Source organism: Mastomys coucha, unplaced genomic scaffold (assembly GCF_008632895.1).
Source record: "Mastomys coucha isolate ucsf_1 unplaced genomic scaffold, UCSF_Mcou_1 pScaffold13, whole genome shotgun sequence".
In the NCBI taxonomy this organism is placed as follows: Eukaryota; Metazoa; Chordata; class Mammalia; order Rodentia; family Muridae; genus Mastomys; species Mastomys coucha.
Window position 1 is genome coordinate 86174768 of NW_022196895.1, and position 18158 is coordinate 86192925.

General features: G+C 38.7%; 1 protein-coding gene and 1 long non-coding RNA gene across 2 annotated transcripts in view; one reads left to right on the forward strand and one right to left on the reverse strand.

Annotated features, from left to right (window-relative positions):
• Nucleotides 1–583: 583 nt before the first annotated feature.
• LOC116087454 lies at nt 584–5759 on the reverse strand. The gene is made up of 3 exons (XR_004117440.1): nt 5598–5759; nt 4006–4138; nt 584–767 (listed from the first exon to the last, which is right to left on the reverse strand). It is a non-coding gene; the product is annotated as an uncharacterized LOC116087454 (long non-coding RNA).
• The window catches only part of LOC116087448 (zinc finger protein 431-like), a 27881-nt gene continuing 15423 nt past the window's right edge, over nt 5701–18158 (forward strand). Inside the window, exon 1 of the mRNA XM_031366234.1 lies at nt 5701–5814. Coding sequence (XP_031222094.1) covers nt 5812–5814 — 3 coding nt within the window. The 5' untranslated portion in view covers nt 5701–5811. The remainder of the gene's footprint in view (nt 5815–18158) is intronic.

Here is an 18158-nt window from a genome sequence, read left to right on the forward strand (position 1 = left end):
ACAACAACAACAAAAAAAAAAACAGAAAGAGAGAAAGAATTTCTAGTCTTGAAGTCATACTTGCCCAGAAACATTCAGTCTGCACATTCTCCATGCCATGCCCTCCTCCACCCTACTACCTGGACAGTGGCTAACAATCACATACATATTTCCTTCCTACCTGTGACAGTCTGAATGAAAATGGCCCCCATTGGCCAATAAGGAGTGACACTACTAGGAGATGTGGCCTTTTTGGAGGAAGTTTGTCACTGTGGGGTTGGCTTTGAGATTTCAGATGCTCCAGCCAGGCCTAGTTGCTCCCTTTCTCTTTTTGATGCCTGCTAATCCAGATATAAAAGTCTCAGCTTCCTCTCTAGCACCATGTCTGCCTGCATGCCACCGTGCTTCCCACCATGATGATAATGGACTAAACCTATGATCAGCTGTAAATAAATATTTTCCTTTATAGGAGTTGCTATGTCCATGGTGTCTCTTCATGACAGTAGAAACCCCAACTAAGATACTACCCACTTGATTTTGGGGACCTTCTTAGGTAGGTTTTCCTGGAATCCAAACTGAGGGTGTGAGAAATTCTGAGGGCAGGTGGGCCTATTAACTGTTCCTTTATTTTATTTTATCAGACAGAGTTCATGTATGTAGTTCTATGTAGTTCATGCTGGCTTCAAGCTTGCAATCCTCCTGCCTCAGCCTCTTGATGCTGTTATTATAGGTATGCAGCATTGCACCTGGATAGACTCACAGACTTCACTCTGGAAACTTCAGGGTTTCTGAACAAATAGGAAATGGGTTGAGGTAGGTTAAATAGACCAGTCCTAGTTTGTATGTATTTCCAATATTTAGTTGGCTCAGTGTCTCAGCTCAAAAGATGTTTAGTGGTAGGAAATTGTGAGGTGAGACTAGCCAGTGCAGGCACATTGACAGCTGTAAGAACTGACAGCTTGATAGAGTAGTAGTTAGCTGACTGCCAGTCTCACCATTAGCTATCCCTCACATTGGAGCTGTTTTGTGCAGGAGCCAACAATCCCAGAATTCTTGGTAACTTCCAAGATGTCCTTGTGCTCATAGCCTCATTAGGTAATCAATATTTATGATGACCTTGGGCCATCTAGAAGAGTAATTATACTCTGTTTACTCTGATTCCTAAGGCATGCACTTATATAATACACTTAATTAACATTAAAAATTACTAATGCTTATTGAACTCTATGTGCCAGTACTTGCATTCAATGCTTTATAGGGATTATCTCATTATAGAAATATTCCCATATAAAACAGCTTTAACTAAAAATATTTTGGTACTTAAGCTTTAGTTGACTGAAAATTGTACAAATATGGAAAGCACATTTACTAAGAAGGCTTTTATTAAATGATGGCTTCCATGTTCTTCTTTTGGACTGTGTGTATGCATAAACATATTAAGTCTGGTCAGTGTGCTTAGTATGTATTTTTTTACTGTACTCTGTCCTTCAGTGGTACTAGTAATCCCTTATCCATGGGAAATGCTTGACGAGACTCCAAGTCTTATGCATGCTGGGTTTTTTTCTGTACATGAATGTTGATGATAAACTTTAACCTATAAATTAAACCAAGTAACAGGTTAACAATGATATTTAACTGTATGCTACAGTAAAAGTAATGCAAACCAGCTGTTTCTGGGCTTCAGTCCTCCTTCAAAGTACCAAGTACCAAAGTACCAAACTGACAATGAAGTTCTGTTACTTTAATTTTTCCCTGGTGACAAAAAACCAGGTCCCTGAATCAACCTCAATCCTTAGAAAGAGAACCTCACATTCCAGAGTAGAACGTTTGAAGTTAGGGTCTCTCTCTAGTTACTTATTTCACTGTCACAGAGAATAGTAGAACTTGATGAAATACAGACAGCTCATGCATATGCACAAGATGGTCCCAGTGTGCAGTTTGAAATAAAATTGTATGATTGTTGTGCCTGTTGCTTGGTGTTTGTCAGACAGAGAGTTTTGTTTGTTTATCTGTCTTCCTGCCTCTTAAAAATGCTTTACACCAACGTTGAACTGTTGTTGCAGAATAGATTTGGTCTTTTTGACAGTTTCTGTCTCTATTATTGGTTAATTTAGTTATATTTCCCTGTGTAATAGTTGTATATGGCTTTGTTCAATTACTGTCCCCAAATCTTTATTATCAACTGCTTCTCCTCTTTCTTAGAAGCAGCTGAATTCATATAATCATTTGTTTTTAGCTGTTTGACACTGAATAGAACTATGTTTTACTGTTTGTGATCTTAAGCCAATCTAAGATATACTATTTCCCCTTGAAAGGTGATTCATGAGAATAAAAATCCTGTAAACATGCTAAAATTTAAAAAACTGTTAAGTTTAATTTATGTAAATATGGCAAAATCCTACAGGATACTTTTAAGAAATCATTTACTTCCATATATATATATGATAGTCATGAGTTAAGGGTAATTTCCTCTGCTTTTAAAAGCAATGTATTTCATGGGGACGGGGGGGGAGGGGGTGTGGAGAAGCATCTATGAATCCTTGTCTGCTGTGCTGCATAGAGCATCAAGCCAACAGGACCCCAGGCTTGCACATGCTCTGCACTGCCCCAGTCCCAGCCAACTGATCTTTTCAAGCTTCAGTGAAAAAAGTAGTGCATAACAAATATAAAAAATGTGCCTTTAAGATAAATGAGGAGACTTCTTATATAATCACAGTATAGTAAAATAACGATAAAGACCTCTATAGGATTTAAAGTTGAATGAAAGGAGCTAATATGCTTTCTGTGTAAATAACATCATAAGCCAAATATAATGACCTGAAAATTGGATCTTAAACATGTACCTAAGCCTCGTACACCAAAAGAGCTCTGGTTCCTATAATTCAAAGATAGAAATTATGTGACTTTAAGAACAGTATATGATTTTAATGGAAAGTCTTACATCACTAGCTGAGTGGCTCCTCTGGCTTTTCTGTCCTTGATGTTCTTATTTAAATATTTCAGAATTCTGCATAAGCTTGAATTTTTAAGTATAAGTTGTATTTATAGCCAGGCAGTGGTGGCGCATGCCTTTTATCCCAGCATTTGGGAGGCAGAGGCAGGCAGATTTCTGAGTTCAAGGCCAGGCTGGTCTACAGAGTGAATTCTAGGACAGCCAGGGCTACACAGAGAAACCCTGTCTGGAAAAAAAACAAACAAAATTGTACAATTTTTTGTACAAATTGTACAACATTTTTTTGTAAGTACAATTTTTTGTTTTTAATATTATTTATTTATTTTATTTATATGAGTACACTATATCTGTCTTCAGACACACACCCGAAGAGGGCATCAGATCCCATTACAGATGGTTTTGAAACACCATGTGGTTGCTGGGAATTGAACTCAGGACCTCTGGAAGAGCAGTCAGTGCTCTTAATTGCTGAGGCATCTCTCCAGCCCCTTATTTACAAATTTTTATCTTCTTGAATTCATGGGGTTTTTCACAAGAGTATGTACTCCTTACTTATCAATGAGGTTGTGTCTTCTGAGGCCTCTGGGTACCTAAATTTTATATTACAAACTGAAAATACCCTTCACCATTTCCTGAATCTTGCTGACCATTGTCCTGTCTGCTGCTGTTTCCATACTAGTAAATAGCAGGTGGTGAGCTGCATTGAGACACTGACAGGGAAGGACTCCAGCCCTCTTTCAAAGCACTGACCTGCTACTAAGTTCTGTTTTTAACATGTGCCTCTTTCTGGAGAAAACAGATTCATTTAATGACATTAGTATTCATACAATAGCATTTTACTTATTTTATTGTACTGTGGAAAACCAGTAAAGTTCATTATCTCATGTGGACATTAGATCACATTATAATGTAACTTGGTATAGATAGCCTACATGTATGCAGGATACTGTCGTGGGGTATAATCTGAAGTGCAATTTAGACTTTGTTGTGCCTGCCAATTGGTAACCCTTAAAAAAGATGGTCTTGTTTGTTTCTCTTCCCTTTTTAACCTTTTAAAAGTGATTTGCTCCTACCTGAGCTTTTTCTTAGGCTATTTTCTTTCCATTTCTGTCTCCATGGTCATCTAACGTACAGCTGACTATGTGGTCGTTTTCAGTGGCCTTTTCCCTCAATCATTTCCCCAAAGATTACTGGCATGTGTTTCATCTTTTAGAAAAAGCAGAATCATTTTTATAATTTAGGTTTGTTAATGTCATTATACATTATAACATATAACTATAAACCGACCAATACATAATGTGAAGTAAAATTAAGCAATTTTTTCTATTTGATGGTGTTTAATGATTTAGGTTCTCAGTAATTTAGGCTTGCCTACTAGCTATTTACTAAGAAACAGAAAAAAAGCGGCTTAAATGTACTATTAGGGCTAAAAACTTTTAGGTAGTATAAGATAATTTCTTTTACATGAGGTATCTTTTGTGATATTAAAAGTCATTTAATTCTCTTTTTTGTAAAATTTAACAAACATACGATGGTTGTAATCAGCACTGTAACCAATACTAAGTTAAGGATGTTGGTTCACATTCTTCTACTCTAGACAAAAGTAAAATCTTTTCATTTCTTATCAATAGCTAATGATGGTGTGACTACCAGAGTATATATATATATAAGGATATTTAATCGATAAATATAAAGTAGTTGCTCCTTTTTCTTCATCCATACGCTGTAATTTGTAAGGACAGAGTCATTTCGCAAACAAGCATTCCAAACATGAAACATCCCACCTTCTCATCCTCAGAAAATATCTAAAGAACTAAAGAAAAAATATGACATAAGTTCCTATACTCAGAGCAACCTGCTGCCAAGGCAGCGAAGGAAGTAGAGCATGAACACAGTGGATCAAAGAACATGCTATCTTAAGTAAATCATTAAAGATTTCAAAGTGAAAGTTTGTATAGTTCTTAGAAAACATAAAAACAATGTTTGTCCCAAGGGAAAACGACTACCTCATATCTTTAAGGGAAAAGAAAGATTAAAGGTAATTCCATTTTAATAAACAGTATATTTTGTTTGAGAGCAAAGATGTGCTAGCCCATGTCTGCAGTGCTGTAGAGTGTCCAGATAAGGGAATCTTATCTAGACAGTTTAGTACTTGTTCTGGACCTTCTACACAACCTCATTCCCAACTGCATCCTTCTCAACTGATCGTTAAAGATGTAAGTGAAAATAAATTACACTATGAATATAACAAACCAGAAATTAATAAGCCTATTAATTTCTATATAAACTATTGTTTCCCAAAATCTCTCTTTAGTTGTTAATATCCTGGGCACTCTTCCGCTTCTTGGACAGATTGATAACTCCTCTGCAAGTTGAGTAATGAGCTGTGCAAGCTACTTATCTTGATTCCAGGAGGAAGAAGGCAAAAAGCCTACTGAGGGAAGTTCAGGCTGAAGTCAGGACCTGGTGAGCACAGGGTCACTGCCCACATAGGGGAGGAGCAAGCGGTTGAGCAGTGGTAGGTGGGGTGGTGGGTCCCCTGAAGCTGGGCGGGGAGACAGATGGGTAGGCTATTGGAGGACAGGCACAAGGCAAATCCTTGTAGATCTGGAAAAGGTCGGGCCCTGGACTTGAAGCTTGGGCTGAGAACCTCTACACTGCGTACCTTCAGCACACTCTAAGTCCAGGGGAGGTGCTCGAGTCACTCAAGACCTACTGGCCAATCAGAGCCTTTAGGCGGACCTGCCAGTCAGAAGGGAAGGCGGGCTTTTCCGAGTGCTCTGGTGCGGGTTTCGCTTAGTAGCTGAGTGGTCCTGTGTGCTGTGTGCTCTTGTTCTGGATTCTGTGGAGCGTGCTCAAGCAAGCTCCAAAGTTGCGACATGGTGAGCCAACAATGGGGAGAAGCAGGGGTCTGAGAAGCGCGAGCTGATGTGGTGGGTCTTTCCCGGGGTTGAGTGGGAATCGGTGGCCACGTGTGAGGCCCCGTGAGGTCCTAGTCACTCTCTGGACCCAGCTGTAGCCTCTGAATAACTTCACTGTGGGGGCTGCATCTGTGCAGAACATTTGGCTTGTGTGTGTAGAAAGATCCTTGGCATGATCCCAAACTCAGTGAGTCCCAGTTTCCACAAGTTCTGTTCTTAGCATTTGACATTAAGGTGGACAGTCCATTTGGAGTTAATTTTGTGGAGGTTATAAAAGGCATCTCATATGCTGGGTAGCAATCCAATATCAAGCTGTGATGTAAAAGAGTAGAACTGATGTAAAGGATTTATTAAAGCTTAGGAGATAGTAAGGCACACCAAGTAGAATTTAGCTGAGGGAGGACTGCCTGTAAAGCATCCCACAGATCAGTAATATGCTAACCAGGGCAATTAGAGATTCAGATGCTAGGATACAAGTGTTTGTTTACCACTATTGCCCAGAAACGTGGCACAAAACCATAACAAAGGAAACAAATTTGATTTACAACCAGCCACTAGGCCCATCTCCTTATCAAAGTGCAGGCCTCTAACAAGCTCATCAATGGGATATTACAGGATCACAATCAACAGTAAGGCCTGATGTGCCATAAAGGTTCAGTTTTCTTGAGAAAAGCATAATTCTGCTACGTGGACTAGATGACACCTAGTAACAACTATTTGAAAAGATAAAAAAGAAAAGAAAAGGCTGTTGTATTGAGTGCTGGCCTGATCAAGCTGCAATTTCCCTGAGGTCCCCAGGTATGGTGAATGACTTAGCTCCTTCTGAAACCCAGGAACATGCTTGGCAGAGCCAGTAACAGCCTGGGGCCTAGTCCTTGGGAGCTTTCCCTGAGGTCCTGGGTATAGAGATCAGAGCTCCTTTTCTAAAACAAAAAATATGCTTGGGAGTGCTGGTAATGGTCTGGGGCCAGGGACTTTGGGAGGAGTTGCATCAGATTCTGAGAACACAGCTCTTCCCACTATATAGTGCTGTGATTATCAGTTCCAAGGTCACTAGAAGCTTGGCCAGAAATGTTTTTGAGATACACTGAGTTCCCCTTGTGCAGCACTGTTTGATTAGACTTTAGTTTATTTTTCATAGTCTTTTTATAACCCACAGTACCCACAGTAGACCCACAGTAGAAAGCAAAGCCACAAGCTAACATAAACAGTTTCCTGAAACATACACAGAATATCTGATCTTCTCCAGAGGCACCTCCTTTGATCCTCTAGTGAACCTCCTCTTAACCATTCCATGCCTCATCATGCTGGGAAGTCAGCCAACAGACCCTGACCCACCTTTACTGCCTGGGTACATACAAAGAATAGAGCCAGTTCTAAGACATAAACAAAGTAGTCAAGGAAGAAAAAAAGTGTAAATGAAGTTCTCTTGTTTACTGTATTCAGGGTCTTATCAAGATGATAAAGATATGACAAGATATGAGTAACACTTTCCACAGCTGGTTTTTTGCTGTAATTGTAGTTGTTGTTTTTGGTTTGGTTTGGTTTTTTTGAGCTTACTTGTCCTAGCCCAGAGTCAAATATTTTTGCCATTTTCCTAGAAGGGGTACCAAGAGCTCTCCACATCTGGGAAAATGGAAGATTCTAATAAAATACAAATTTAACATACTAGGGCTCTGTCTGCCCTTAGGGTGGGGTGGAAGGGCAGAGCTGGGAAGGCCTGTGCTGTCCTTTAATCTCTAATCCTCCAGTAGGAGAGCTGCTACTGTCCTCTGGGCAGCCTAGCAATCTGGAGCAGCACCAGTGGGAAGTAGCTTGCAGCTTCTTTCCATATTCTCCTCTGATGCAGTTCATCAGAGAGCTGTGAGGGAGACCACAAGCCATGCCATCGTGATTGTGGCAGCCACCAGGAAGAACAGGTTAGCTAAGTAATCAGAGTCCAATCTGATTGGACTGGGATGGACTGTAAACCAGACTGTTGTTATTTTGGTACATGTGGTGTCCTGGACAAAGGGCCTTGGCCTCTGAGCCTGCCTGAGTGTGGATTCCCTAGAGGGGAGGAGGCTGTGCAGCTCTGGCCATAGGAAGCTGTGTTGCTTATAATATCACTGCCCAGTGTGCACACACAAGCATTGCTTTTGGTGTGCAGAAGACAGATTTCAAAACTGAAAATCTGGTTTCTGGAAGTTCTGAATATTACATTGCAAATTCAGTTTTGTGTGATAAACTTTACAAAAATCATTTTGAAACTGGTAGAGATGAGGTTATGGGGATCATACTTCATCAATATTTGATTAAAATCCCTTTACCTTTCCATTATCACCAGTCACAATGAATGGAGTGATTCAGGGAAATTCAGTTCCAGGGTCCAAAAGAAGTTTCTGAGATGCAGAGGTTTCTTAAGTGTGCATGGTGGTGTGCAGGTTGGTAGGGCAGATTCTACATCATGTGCTATAATCTACATGGCAGAAAACAGACATTAAATTATTCTTCAACCTTGGTTTGTGTATGGACTCAGTGGGGCAGGTTTGTGTGAGATCACAAGGGGACATTAGGTGCTCACCTTTCTGATCACCTCCCTACAGAGAGCTCTAGAGCCTCTGTTTGGAATTGAGGTCAGTAGTGGCTGGAGGGGTCAGAAATGTAACAGTTAGGGGTCACTTTGAGTTATTTTTGTGGGAGTTGTGAAGTCTGTGTTTATTCCATTTGTATACACACGCAATTATAGAGGTAATATTGGTCATGTTCCTTTTGATTGAAACTTGACTATAATTTGGGGCCTATCTTGGCTTTTTTCTCTACATCTCATTATTTTTTCACAAGTGTTGTAAAGCTTTTGATTGTTGTAGCTCTGTGATAAGTATGGATGGAATTTACATTGTGCCAAAATGTGTACTATTTCTTCATAATCCTACTGACAATTCTGAGGGGTTTTTTCACATGGCAAATAACTTTGGAATCAGCTTTCCTGTTAGGAGTTTTATTTAGATTGCTTTGAATTTATGCTGCAAATTAAACATACCCAACATCCTTATTTTTTTTCCAAAAACATCACTATAATGGTGTTGTTTACAGTTGTAAATGTGTGAAACTGAAACTGATGTGAAATAGTGTACAAAGCCATAGAAAGAGGACTTCAGCATAGACTTAAGTGAAACAGAATGCATTGTTAGGGTCACATAAATGATATCTCACTAAGTATAACTTAATTGAAAAAACAAAAAGGGTGAAAATAAAACATTGTCCAGAATTGAACAATGAATATGCATGTGACACAGGATTGTGTATTAGCAATAAACTCTGATAGCAGTAGCTTGGGATTTTCCATAGATATCAACTAAAATTAGTTAGGACCATGTTGTGTTATAGTTGATATAAAATTGCACATATTTAATATATGTATTCTGATACATTTGGACATAATACCTACATCCAAGCAACCTCATTTTACCAAATTCTCATAAAAATTACAGAATTGCCATGGATCCCAGCAATCTTCTCAGTATAGTTTCCATGCATTTGAAATTAGTTTTAAGAAGTACCAGAATTCTCATGTTCATTGCAGTTCTATTCATGGTAGCCTAAATATGAAAATTATCTCAATGCTCATTTGTTGAGGACAAGCTGGGTGCCTCAAGGAGACATTGTGCTAAAGGAATGAAGACAATAGCAGTGGTTAAAGGATTAAATACTTGCAAAGGCTCACAATCAGTGCTGTATTGGTCATAAAACAGCATGTAATTACAGCTTAAGCATTGCCAACCCATTTCTTTTTCCATATACTTTTAATCTTTAGTGCACTCCTATTGTCAGATGGATATGAGAACTTGAACCATCTTGTCTACCTTGCAGGTAGCAATCGAAAATGAAGGGTGACCAAGCCAGCTCAGTCAGTCAATAGGATCTCAAGGGAGGGAGCGAGGATTGAAAGAAAAGAAGACAATTAGACAACACAGGCCTCCAGCCAGTGCTGAGGCTGAAGCGGGTTTATTTTTCTCAAGCCTGCTTTTATACCATTTTAAGTACATGCAGATAAGGTCAGTTCTAGGTGAAGGAACAAATGAAGCAGTAAACAAAGTCCAGTGATTGTTGTTTTTAGGGGCTTATTAGGATGACCAAGATAAAAGGAATTCCACAGATTCCTTGGCTGAGTTTACCTGAGCTTTGTACTAGTTCAAATGTAAATATTCTTTTCTGAGCTTACTTCCTAAGTCTTAGCCCAAAACCAAATTCCTGCCTGAGCCTACTTCCACTTCCTAGCTCAATGTCAAATTCCTGCAAAATTCCTACAGAAGGGAAGAAAGCACAGAATATAGCTGAAGCAATCTCCTTAAAAGGGTTTTTCTAATGATTATTTAGAACATTATATGGAGAAGAGAAAGGAAATATCAAGCTTTGTGTAGCAAGAGTTATTATAGATGGGAAGCAAATGTGGTATTATAGTATACTGTAAAAATGCAGAAAGTGTCTTTATTTGGAGAGCTTTCTGACAGTAAGTCATATGGTATGAAAAAAGTAAAAATGAGTTAAAGAAACAGACTGACTGTTTTGTTTAAATTTAAATTCTAATGATAAATTACAATTGAACAAACATGTTTAACTGACTCATCTCTTTGTTTTCTCTGCATTAAGTAATTTATCTTAGATGGTAACACTTTCATTTTTGCTTTGGGAATGTGTTTAAACATTTAACATTTTTATATACTGGTTTATTTATTCTTAATGCATAATATAATTAATGTAGTAATTTTATACAACATCACATATTTTTTTCAAGTTTTTTTCTATGTTTTTTTTTATTAGATATTTTCTTTATTTACATGTCATATGATATCTCCTTTCCTGGTTTCCCCTCCAAAAATAAAAATAAAAATAAAAAAAATTAAAAAAAAAAAACTGTTCCCTCCCCCCTCCCCCTGCTCACCAACCCTCCCTCTCCCACTTCCTAGCCCTGGCATTCTCCTACACTGGGGCATAGGACCTTCACAGGAACCAAGGGCCTCTCCTCCCATTGATGACTGACTAGGCCATCCTTTGCTATACATATGCTGCTGGAGCCAAGAGTCCCACCATGTGTACTCTTTGGTTGGTGGTTTAGTTCCTGGGAGCTCTGAGGGTACTAGTTAGTTCATATTGTTGTTCGTCCTAAGGAGCTGCAAACCCTTCAGCTGCTTGAGTCCTTTCTCTAGCTCCTTCATTGGGGACTCTTGAGTCTCAGTCTCAGTGAGCCTCAACTTCTGTATTAGTTGGGTACTATCAGAGCTGGAGACTCCTGTCAGCCAGCACTTGAAAGCATCCACAATAGTGTCTGGATTTGATGATTGAATATGGGAAGGATTCCCAGGTGTAGTCATCTCTGGATTGTCCTTCCTTCAGTCTCTGCTCCATAGTTTGACTCAGCAACTCTTTGCATGGGTATTTTGTTCCCCCTTTTAAGAAGGAACGAAGTATCCACACTTTGGTCTTCCTTCTTGAGTTTCTTGTGGTTTGTGGATTGTGTTTTGGATATTCCGATCTTCTGGGCTAATATCCACTTATCAGAGAGTGCATACCATGTGTGTTCTTTTGTGACTGGGTTACCTCACTCAGGATGATATTCACCAGATCCATCCATTTCCCTAAGAATTTCATAAATATGTTGTTTTTAATAGTTGAGTAGTACTCCATTGTGTAGATGTACCACATTTTCTGTATCAATTCCTCTGTTGAGGGACATCTGGGTTGTTTCCAGTTTATGGCTATTATAAATAAGGCTGCTATGAACATAGTGGAGCCTGTGTCCTTATTATATGTTGGAGCATCATATGAGTATATTCCCAGAAGTAGTATAGCTGGGTCCTCTGGTAGTACTATGTCCAATTTCCTAAGGAACCGCCAAACTGATTTCCAGAGTGGTTGTACCAGCTTCAATCCCACTAACAATGAAGGAGTGCTCCTCTTTCTGTACAACCTCACCAGCATCTGCTGTCACCTGAGTTTTTGATCTTAGCCATTCTGACTGGTGTGAGGTGGAATCTCAGGGTTGTTTTGATTTGCATTTCCCTGATGACTAAGGGTGTTGAACATTTCTTTAGGTGCTTCTCAGCCATCCAGTATTCCTCAGTTAAGAATTCTTTGTTTAGCTCTGTACCCCATTTTTTAATAGGGTTGTTCGGTTCTCTGGGGTCTAACTTCTTGAGTTCTCTGTATATATTGCATATTAGCCCTCTGTCAGATATAGGATTGGTAAGGGTCTTTTCCCAATCTGTTGGTTGCTGTTTTGTTCCATTGACAGTGTCCTTTACCTTACAGAAGCTTTGTAATTTATGAGGTCCCATTTCTCAATTCTTGATCTTAGAACATTAGCTATTGGTGTTCTGTTCAGGAAAAATTTCCCCTGTGCCCATATGCTTGAGGCTCTTCCCCACTTTCTTTTCTATTAGTTTCAGTGTATCTGGTTTTATGTGGAGGTCCTTGATCCACTTGAAGCTTTGTACAAGGATATAGGAATGGATTGATTTGCATTCTTCTACATGCTAACTGCCAGTTGAGCTAGCACCATTTGTTGAAAATGCTATCTTTTTTCCACTGGATTGTTTTAGCTCCTTTGTCAAAGATCAAGTGACCATAGGTGTGTGGGTTCATTTCTGGGTCTTCAGTTCTATTCCATCGATCTACCTGCCTGTCACTGTACCAATACAATGCAGTTTTTATCATAATTGCTCTATAGTACAGCTTAAGGTCCTGGATGGTGATTCCACTAGAGGTTCTTTTATTGTTGAGAATAGTTTTCTTTATCCTAGGTTTTTTGTTATTCCAGATGAATTTGCAAATTGTTCTAAGTCTGTGAAGAATTGAGTTGGAATTTTGATGGGGATTGCATTGAATCTGTAGATTGCTTTTGGTAAGATGGCCATTTTTACTATATTAATCCTGCCAATCCATGAGCATGGGAGATCTTTCCATTTTCTGAGATCTTCTTCAATTTTCTTCTTCAGAGACTTGAAGTTCTTGTCAAACAGATCTTTTACTTGCTTAGTTATAGTCACACCAAGGCATTTTATATTATTTGTGATTATTGTGAAGGGTGTTGTTTCTCTAATTTCTCTCTCAGCCTGTTTATCCTTTGTGTAGAATAAGGCCACTGTTTGCTTGAGTTAATTTTATATTGAGCTACTTTGCTGAAGTTGTTTATCAGGTTTAGGAGCTCTCTGGTGGAATTTTTGGGGTCACTTAAGTATACTATCATATTATCAGAAAATAGTGATAATTTGACTTCTTCCTTTCCAATTTGTATCCCTTTGATCTCCTTTTGTTGTCTAATTGCTCTGGCTAGGACTTCAAGTACAATATTGAATAGATAAGGAGAGAGTGGGCAGCCTCGTCTAGTCCCTGATTTTAATGGGATTGCTTCAAGTTTCTCTCCATTTAGTTTGATGTTGCCTACTGGTTTGCTGTATATTGTTTTTACTATGTTTAAGTATGGGCCTTGAATTCCTGATCTTTACAGGACTTTTCTTATGAAGGGGTGTTGGATTTTGTCAAATGCTTTCTCAGCATCTGATGAGATGATCATATGGTTTTTTCTTTGAGTTTTTTTATATAGTGAATTACATTGATGGATTTCCGTATATTTAACCATCCCTGCATCCCTGGGATGAAGCCTACTTGATCATGATGGATGATCATTTTGATGTGTTCTTGGATTCTGTTTGCAAGAATTTTACTGAGTATTTTTGCACTGATATTCATAAGGGAAATTGGTCTGAAATTTTCTTTCTTTGTGTGGTTTAGGTATCAGAGTAATTGTGGCTTCATAGAATGAATTGGGTAGAGTACCTTCTGTTTCTATTTTGTGGAATATTTTGAGGAATATTGGTATTAGGCCTTCTTTGAAGGTCTGATAAAACTCTGCATTAAACCCATCTGGTCCTGGGCTTTTTTTGGTTGGGAGACTATTAATTACTGCTTTTATTTTGTCAGCAGATACTGAACTGTTTAGATTGTTTATCTGATCTTGATTTAACTTTGGTACCTGGTATCTGTCTAGAAAATTGTCCATTTCATGCAGGTTTTTATGTTTTGTTGAGTATAGGCTTTTGTAGTAGGATCTCATGATTTTTTGGATTTCCTCAGTTTCTGTAGTTATGTCTCCCTTTTCATTTCTGATCTTATTAACTAGGATACTGTCTCTGTGCTCTCTAGTTAGTCTGGCTAAGGGTTTATCTATTTTGTTGATTTTCTCAAAGAACCAGCTCCTGGTTTGGTTGATTCTTTGTATAGTTCTTTTTGTTTCCACTTGGTTGATTTCAGCCCTGAGTTTGATTATTTCCTGCCTTCAACTCCTCTTGGGTGGATTTGCTTCTTTCTATTCTAGAGCTTTCAGATGTGCTGTCAAATTGCTGGTGTATGCTCTCTCCAGTTTCTTTTTGGAGGAACTTAAAGCTATTAGTTTTTCTCTTAGGACTGCTTCCATTGTGTCCCATAAGTTTGGGTATGTTGTGGCTTCATTTTCATTAAACTCTACAAAGTCTTTGATTTCTCTTTCTTTCTTTCTTTCTTTCTTCCTTTCTTTCTTTCTTGACAAGTTATCATTGAGTAGAGTGTTGTTGAGCTTCCACGTGTATGTGGGCTTTCTATTGTTTATGTTGTTATTGAGGAGCAGCCTTAGTCCATGGTGATCTGATAGGATGCAAAGAATTATTTCAGTCTTCTTGTATCTGTTGAGAACTGATTTGTGACCGATTATATGGTCAATTTTGGAGAAGGTACCATGAGGTGCTGAGAAGAAAGTGTATCCTTTTGTTTTAGGATAAAATGTTCTATAGATCTGTTAAATCCATGTTTCATAATTTCTGTTGGTCTCACTGTGTCTTTGTTCAGTTTCTGTTTCCATGATCTGTCCATTGCAGAGAGTGGGGTGTTGAAATCTCCCACCTATTATTGTGTGCAGTGCAGTGTGTGCTTTGAGCTTTAGTAAAATTTCTTTTATGAATGTAGATGCCCTGACATTTAGAGCATAGAGGTTCAGAATTGAGAGTTCATCGTGGTAGATTTTACCTTTGATGAATATAAAGTGTCCCTCCTAATCTTTTTTGATCACTTTAGGGTGAAAGTCAATTTTATTTGATATTAGAATGACTACTCCAGCTTTTTCTTGGAACCATTTGCTTGGGAAATTGTTTTCCAGCCTTTTATTCTGAGTTAGTGTCTGTCTTTGTCACTGAGGTGGGGTTTCCTGTATGCAACAAACTGTTGGGTCCTGTTTACATACCCTATCTGATTGATAGTCTATGTCTTTTTATTGGGGAATTGAGTCCATTGATATTAATAGATATTAATGAAAAGTAATTGTTGCTTCCTGTTATATTTGGTGTTAAAGTTGGAATTCTGTTCATGTGGCTATCTTCTTTTAGTTTTCTTGGAAGATTACTTTCTTGCTTTTTCTAGGATGTAGTTTCCCTCCTTGTGTTGAAGTTTTCCATTTATTATCCTTTGAGGGGCTGGATTTGTGGAAATATATTGTGTAAATTTGGTTTTGTCATGGAATATCTTGTTTTCTCCATCTTTGGTAATTGAGAGTTTTGCTGGGTATAGTAGCCTGGGCTGGCATTTGTGTTCTCTTAGGGTCTGTATGACATCAACCCAGGATCTTGTGGCTTTCTTTCATAGTCTCTGGCAAGAAGTCTGGTATAATTCTGATAGGTCTACCTTTATATGTTACTTGACCTTTTTCCCTCACTGCTTTTAATATTCTTCCTTTGTTTTGTGCACTTGGTGTTTTGACTATTATGTGGTGGGAGGAATTTCTTTTCTGGTCCAGTCCATTTGGAGTTCTGTAGGCTTCTTGTATGTTCTTGGGCATCTCTTTTTTTAGGTTAGAGAAGGTTTCTTCTATAATTTTGTTGAAGATATCTACTGGACCTTTACATTGGAAGTCTTCACTCTCTTCTATACCAGTTATCCTTAGGTTTGGTCTTCTCATTGTGTCCTGGATGTTTTGGGTTAGGAACTTTCTGCATTTTCCGTTTTCTTTGGCTGTTATGTCAATGTTTTCTATGATATCTTCTGCATCTGAGATTCTCTCTTCTATCTCTTGTATTCTGTTGGAGATGCTTGCATCTATGGTTCCTAACTTCTTTCCTAGGTTTTCTATCTCCAGAGTTGTCTCTCTTTGTGATTTCTTAATTGTTTCTACTTCCATTTTTAGGTCCTGGATGGTTTTGTTCAATTCCTTCACCTGTTTGGTTGTGCTTTCCTGTAATTCTTTAAGGGATTTTTGTGTTTCCTCTTTTAAGGGCTTGTACCTTTTTACCTGAGTTCTCCTGTATTTCTTTAAGGGAGTTATTTATGTCCTTCTTAAATTCCTCTATCACCATCATGAGATATGATTTTAGATCCAAATCTTGCTTTTCTGGTGTTTTGGGGTATCCAGGACTTGCTGTGGTGGGAGTTTTAGGTTCCGATGATGCCAAGTAGTCTTGGTTTCTGTTGGTAAGATTCTTGTGTTTGCCTTTCGCCATCTATTGATCTCTGGTATTAGATATTCTTGCTGTCTCTGGCTGGAACTTGTTCCTCCTGTGGGTCTGTAAGCCTGTGTCAGCTCTTCTGGGAGATTAGCTCTCCTCTGGTAAGACCCATTTGCAGAGGGCTGTGGATCAGCCATCCCTCCTGAGTCCTGGGGTCAGAGCACTCCCTGGAGACAAGCTCTCTGCTTTCAGGAAAGGTGCAGAGAGGGTTGTGGATCCTCCATCTCTTCTAGTTGTAGATAGAGGTAGAAAGGATCCTGTCCCAGCTGCCCTGCCACTTCTGTGACCTGTGCCCCTAGCTGGTCCCACCTTAGAAAGTCACCAGAGAGAAAAATGGCAATCTCACCTGAGTCCTGGGGTCAGAGCACTCCCTGGAGACAAGCTCTCAGCTTGCTGAAAAGGTGCAGAGAGGACTGTGGATCCGCAGTCCCTCGTAATTGTAGATGGAGGTAGAAAGGATCCTGTCCCAGCTGCCCTGCCACTTCTGCAGCCTGTGCCTCCCAACTGGTCCCATGTTTAAAAAGTCCCACATATTTATTTTTATTGAATAGTTAATCAAACATTAGTTTTTTCTTGAAAACAATCGAGAGTATTCCTTTGGAATGAAATGAGAAGCATTGTAATTCCACATTCCAAACTTGTGAAAGCTAACACAAGAAAATGACTACTTTTGTTTCCTGTGTGATATATATTTCACATTGCTAAGACTAAAACTTCTGATTTCACAGATACAAACTGGACCCAAGATGAGCTTATCATGAACTCCAGTGTTGCAGTGTATTTGATCACATTGTGAACCCAGAGACTATCCAATTTATTAGGGGGTGGGGGGGTGCTAGGGAGGGAAAGGTGTTTCTAATTGTGGTGTGGCTCAGCCCTTAGTACACACATTTGCTCCCAAACGATGAAGATAAAGTTAGTTTTTGAAGGAAGCACTCAGAGAAAGGGAGGAGAGGCAACATAAGAGGAAGCAGCTCAGAGGGTTAGAGGAGGAGACAGTTTTACCTAGAGAGTTTTACAGAGACAGGCTAAAGGGTGGACACTGGTGAAGAAAGAATGAGCCATCGAATGAGAATGTGCCAGAAGGTGAGAACAGTTTGCTAGAGTTCATTTGAGGCCAAGCACAGCAATTCAGTCAGAAGTGAAAGAAGCAGTTTGAATCCATTAGCATGAAGAGGAGTTTAAGTCAGAACATCTGAGTTGACCAGCCACCCAGAGTTCAGAAAGAAAAAGAAAGGGTGATTTTATTCAGCAGTTAAGTCTCAGATGCCCAAAACATTCTAGACCTAGATAAGATTGTACAGAGCCAGAAACTTCCAGGACTAGGCCTAGATTATCAGAATGAGGAAGTTAGCCTCCGAGATGATATATTTTTTTAATTACTTTATTTGATTTTTTACACTCCATATTTTATTCCCCCCATGATATTTTTACACCCCTGTGTGATGGTCACCATCTACAAAAACAGAACGAGAACCGTGTCTATCACAATCATACTGTCCTGTCTTCACTATTATGCTTTTCTTTGTTCATTATTGCTTCCTTTTTTGCACTTTCATTTAAGCAATATTAAATTAATTATTTATTTATTTTATTTATATGAATACACTGTAGCTGTACAGATGGTTATGATAATGTGGTTGCTGGAAATTGAGCTCAGGACCTCTGCTCGCTCTGGCCCAAAGATTTATTTATTTTTTATTTATTTATTTATTTATTTATTTATTTATTTTTAATAAAAAAAATTGTATTTACTTAGAAGCATTCAGAATGTCAACAAAACAGCCGCAATTTTTT